Source organism: Atta cephalotes (genome assembly GCF_000143395.1).
Source record: "Atta cephalotes unplaced genomic scaffold scaffold00002, whole genome shotgun sequence".
In the NCBI taxonomy this organism is placed as follows: Eukaryota; Metazoa; Arthropoda; class Insecta; order Hymenoptera; family Formicidae; genus Atta; species Atta cephalotes.
In genome coordinates, this window is record NW_012130066.1 from 8,228,752 (window position 1) to 8,233,870 (window position 5,119).

At 29.7% G+C, this 5,119-nt stretch overlaps 1 protein-coding gene across 1 annotated transcript in view; it reads left to right on the plus strand.

Annotated features, from left to right (window-relative positions):
• The window catches only part of LOC105623600 (serine/threonine-protein kinase ATR), a 21,352-nt gene that overhangs the window by 4,988 nt on the left and 11,245 nt on the right, over nucleotides 1-5,119 (plus strand). The window contains exons 9-12 of the mRNA XM_012204991.1: nucleotides 3,487-3,654; nucleotides 3,730-4,215; nucleotides 4,328-4,505; nucleotides 4,578-4,823. Coding sequence (XP_012060381.1) covers nucleotides 3,487-3,654; nucleotides 3,730-4,215; nucleotides 4,328-4,505; nucleotides 4,578-4,823 — 1,078 coding nt within the window. The remainder of the gene's footprint in view (nucleotides 1-3,486; nucleotides 3,655-3,729; nucleotides 4,216-4,327; nucleotides 4,506-4,577; nucleotides 4,824-5,119) is intronic.

The following is a 5,119-nucleotide window of genomic DNA, read 5'->3' on the forward strand; positions in this document are numbered from 1 at the left end:
GTAAATAAGTAGTAGAGTAGTAATACCTACCTTACGTACTTTACTTTTTTATTTTAGTTACGGTAGTAGTACTAAAATAACTATAGTACGACCGACTACGAACATACTTATATATATATATATATATATATATATATATATATATAATATGTTTACAGAGTGTTTCTTTTTAAGTGAGTTTATAGTCGATTACCTTGCGAATTGATGATTTTATTGAAAAATTTTTCGAACGAAAGCTGTATGGCTTGAAGGGGGACACATGATGAAAATGTAGACTTGATATCAATCATGAAATTTTATCCCTAAGATGGAAAATGAAAAGTGAAAATTTTCTCCATTAATTTCAATGATAAAAATTTTCACTTTTTACTTTCCATCCTAGGAATAAAGTTTCGTGATTGATTTCGTGATTGATACCCTTCAAAATCAGGTCAAGGTCATTAATGTTTTTTTAAATGGAAACCCCCTATTTTTTATTACATATAATATTCTTGTAACTTATAACCTCTCGAGAGCTTCCCAAAACATTATAATAAAGTTATATTTCATTGAGTACTGGAGCTTCTGAGTTATGGAGCTTGAAAGTTATAGTCGACGTTATTCATGTATACATGCACGTGTGAGCGAGATTCTTACACGCGCGTGTTTCCGCCATCTATCCACACTGCTTAATATACGCTCACGCGCACGGAATTGAATCCAATCCTTCCCAATTGAACGATTCAACTTTTTTTCATATAGCTTTTTCTTTCAATTTTTTTACTAGTGAGCTTTTTCAAAGTTTTTTTCAAAATGGTCGCTTACAGTTCAAATGAAATCATTGATATTATTCTTGTGTTTAATGAAGCTGAACGAAATTATTGTAGAACAGAAATATTGTATCGTAATATTCATTTAGACGACATCCAAATGCAATACAGATAAGAAGAATTTTATTACGACAACGTAGAAGAATATCCATAAAAGAAACCGCAAGCAAATGAATGCTGAAGATGACATTAATGATCCGCGTGTATTAGTATTAACAATGATAAACTTGAATCCTTATATTTCGACTAGAGAACTGCAATTGCATAATTTAGGAATTCCTTATGTCACTATGTGGAAGATTTTACAAAGACATAAATTCCATTCCTACCATATACTTAAACTCAAAATGTAAGTGAAAATGATATGAAGCTAAGAAGACAATTTTGTCGTTGAGCATTACAAATGATAAGAGAAGATCCAATTTTTTTCCAATATGTTTCCATCAGTGACGAAGCCTCATTTCATAATAATGGACAATTCAACAGGCATAACTCATTATTAGTCTGCATACAATCCTCACTGAACTCAACGTGTTGATAATCAACATCATTGGAATTTAAACACTTGGTGCGAAATTGTAAATGGATATTTGATTGATCCATACTTATTTAATAACGTTTAAATGGAGAAATTTATCTTTCTTTCTTGTAGAATAATTGTCTGAGCTTTTAGAAGAGGTTGATCTTACTACTCGACAAAAAATATGGTGGCAGCAAGAAGGTGCGCCACCCCATTCTCATCGTATCGTGATGGAATATCTCAATAACATCTTTCATAAAAGATGGATAGGGAGATATATTATAGATATATTCGATAGCTTCCACGGTTTCCTGATTTAACTTCGTGTGATATTTTTTGTGGGGCTACATAAAAAATATTGTTTACAAAATTCTGTTGACATCTGCAGAAGACATGAAAAATCGAATAACTAATGTTTGTCACATTTCTTTGTAACATTTCTCAAAATATTTTAATTTCAACAGTAGAAAATTTTGAGAAATAGTTGAGACTATGTCTGCAAGAAAATGGAGCTCCATTTGAACATCAGCGGCTAAAGACATATTCGAATTGATCTTGCCTTAGTTGGTCGGATCAGTGATTGGTCTTGCCTTAATCGGCCGGATCAGTGATCGATCTTGCCTTAATTGGCCGGATCAGTCTCGATCTTATCTTAATCGGCTGGATTAGTAATCGGTCTTGTCTTAACTTAACAAATACTTAACGAAAAGTAACTTTATTATAGTGTTTTGGAAAGCTCTCGAGATAAGCTACAAAAATATGTAATAAAAAATAGGAGTTTCCATTTAAAAAAACCTTGACTTGATTTTGGCAAGGTCAAGTCCACATTTTCATTATGTCTCCTTTCAAGCTATGCAACTTTCGTTCGAAAAATTTTTCAATAAAATCATCGATTCGCGAGATAATCGACCATATCATTTAAAGTAAAACATTCTGTATGTGTACACAGAGTGTCCCAGAATGACCGTCTATTTGACCAAATATTTCGTGTGCTGATAGAGCGGACTAAATTGAGTCGACAAATCCTCTTTTGCAATTTTTGCAATAGTTAACAAGATATTAATTGCTAAAAAAATCGCCGAATATTGGTTTTCAATATTTTTTTACTCAAATACTATCAACTTTACAGAAAAAACAACAAATGATAAAAATGTTGTTTATTCTCATAGAGTTCTGAGAATTTTTTCAGAATTTTTTAGTATTGCATTTTCTTATGTTAATAAAAATGTTGGATTGAAGGAAAAGTTTTGCGATATTTTGTTAGCTCAAAATTATATAATATGTACAATATCTTCGTTAAAAGTGATCAAAATTTAAATTTAAAAAAAGAGTTTTAAAGCTTGAAATCTCTATTTTCGAATGATTACTATATTTTTTGAATTTATGAGATTTGTTAATTTTTATATATAGAAAACTATGAGCCAAAAAATGGATTTTCTTTTCACTTTGTAAGTCTGTCACGTATCAAAAAAAATTTGCGAAAATTTTCGACTATTTATATCATAGAAAGTTTGAAGTTTTCCTTACAAAATCATTTTTTTAAATCTTTCTTTGATTTTTTGTTCTTGAGTTATTCGCGAGATAAGTAAAAAAGAGCATTCTAACTTTGATTGCTCATAATTCCATTAAAAATCATCGTACTACAATTTAAAAAACAGATTCTTAAAGGATTAAATAAACTAACTTGATAACAACAAGTCAACAATAGGAACATTTTTTTAAAAACGAACTTTTAGGAGAAACTTTAAGCTTTCACGTTAGATAATCAAAAATTTCGCAACAAATATACTCTGTATATAATTTTCAGTTAATAAAATTCCGCAGAACTTTTTCTTCAACCAGTAGTTGCCAATAAGAAAATGCAGTACTAGTTGATAAAAAATTCTGAAAAAATTTTTACAGCTCTATAAGAAAAAATAAACAATTTCTGTCTGCATTTTTGTTGATACTATTTGAGTAAAGAATTATTGAAAACCAATATTCGGCGATTTTTAGTAATTAATATCTTGTTAACTATTGCGAAAATTGCAAAATGGTAGAAACTTTTTCGAAGTTCAATTTAGTTCGCTGTACCATACGAAATATTTAGCGGTCATTCTGAGACTCCCTGTATATACATCGCATATCTTTTAATTGTAAAATTATATCCGAATATAGATACAGTGTATTATTGTTGAATAATGCAAACATAAAATTGGAAGATGTTTGTCAATATGTTTTAAATATTGCCTTATGTTCGACGAAAATAGAAATACATGAAGCTCTTGCAAACGTCTTGGGTCAAATAGCTTGTGTCTCGGGAAAGGGAAGAATTGTTTTATTAAGGTATCTTGTTAGTATGGTATATAGTTCATATTTGTGAGAAATAATGAAATAATTAATAACACTCTTATTTTTTAGCGAATCCTTAAATAACAAAAAATGGAAGATATACTGTGAATGTTGTACAGAGAATGTAAAAAAAGATGTCGAATCCAATATGCATTATCTACCAAGGGACTACGATCATATTTTTAATGCATATTTTAAACTACTTTCCTCTACCGACGTTTCCATACGTTTGAATATTTCTAAAAGTATTCTTTCTTTTTCCAATCATATAAAATCGTTTAATTCAAATGAGATAACGAAGAAATGGATTTCTTACATACACGATAAGAATGATGAGATTCGATCGAATATTGCATCAATAATCGGACAATTATTAAGTAATAAAATCGCTGCGTTGGATGACAATGAACGTTTGCCAGATACTATACCAGATGATTTGGATGAGTATGTTGATCTAGTAATTAATGTTATAGCCAATACGCTTATGACTGCATTGAATACCTCCAATCATTCCTTACACGATACATTACTTGCCACTGCAAAAAATTTCGTATGGTAAGATATAATTAATATTTAATAGTGGGGAATATTTAATAGTGCAAATATTAATTCCTGTAAATATTAGGTAACTTTTCCTATTAATTAATTATTGCTGTAACAATTTTAGTGTTCCATTACATTTAACAGAAAGAAGAATTCTGGATGTATTTATAATCACAATAACACATCCAAATTCATCACACGCAGCTGTAGCATCTGCTATAGCTGCGTATCGGGATGTTGCTGATTTTCTAAATGTTTCTTCGAAGACTCTATACATTCGATATCGCAAGGATTTCTTGAAAGTAACTATCTTTTAAATTGTTGCTTACAAATTACAATATAATGTCTCGTTGCGTTATGAATTTATTTTACAGCTTCTAATGAAACGTGCTGTTAGCAATTATATAAATTTCTCATATAATATGGCAACTACAGTACATCGCGTTGCTAAATGTATAGGCTACGAAGGATCACGTCAATTGTTATCTAAAGATGGGCATTATGCGGTTTCTTTTCTGATCGCTATTATTGTTGAAGTGCCACAAGCAAATGTGCTTTTGTACGATATTGCTGAATTAATACGTATGGACATAAAACAAATGCTTCAAGAATATTTTCCAGTATGTATTTAATGATTTAACTAGATTGTAATAATGCAATTTAATCGATATACTGTATGTCTTTTTTCTTCTTTTTTAGTATATTTATAGTTATGCATTCTTAGAAATGCCTCTTCGAATAACTATAGAATGTTTAAAACTTGTAACAAAAATAACAGAAACTAATCTTGGATTTCTTACAAAGCAGTCCTTTATGGTAAAAAATTTCAATTCTTATTAAATTCTCTCAATTTTTATTATTTAATATGAAAAATATGATGAAATATACTCTCTCTCTCTCTCTCTCTCTCTCTCTC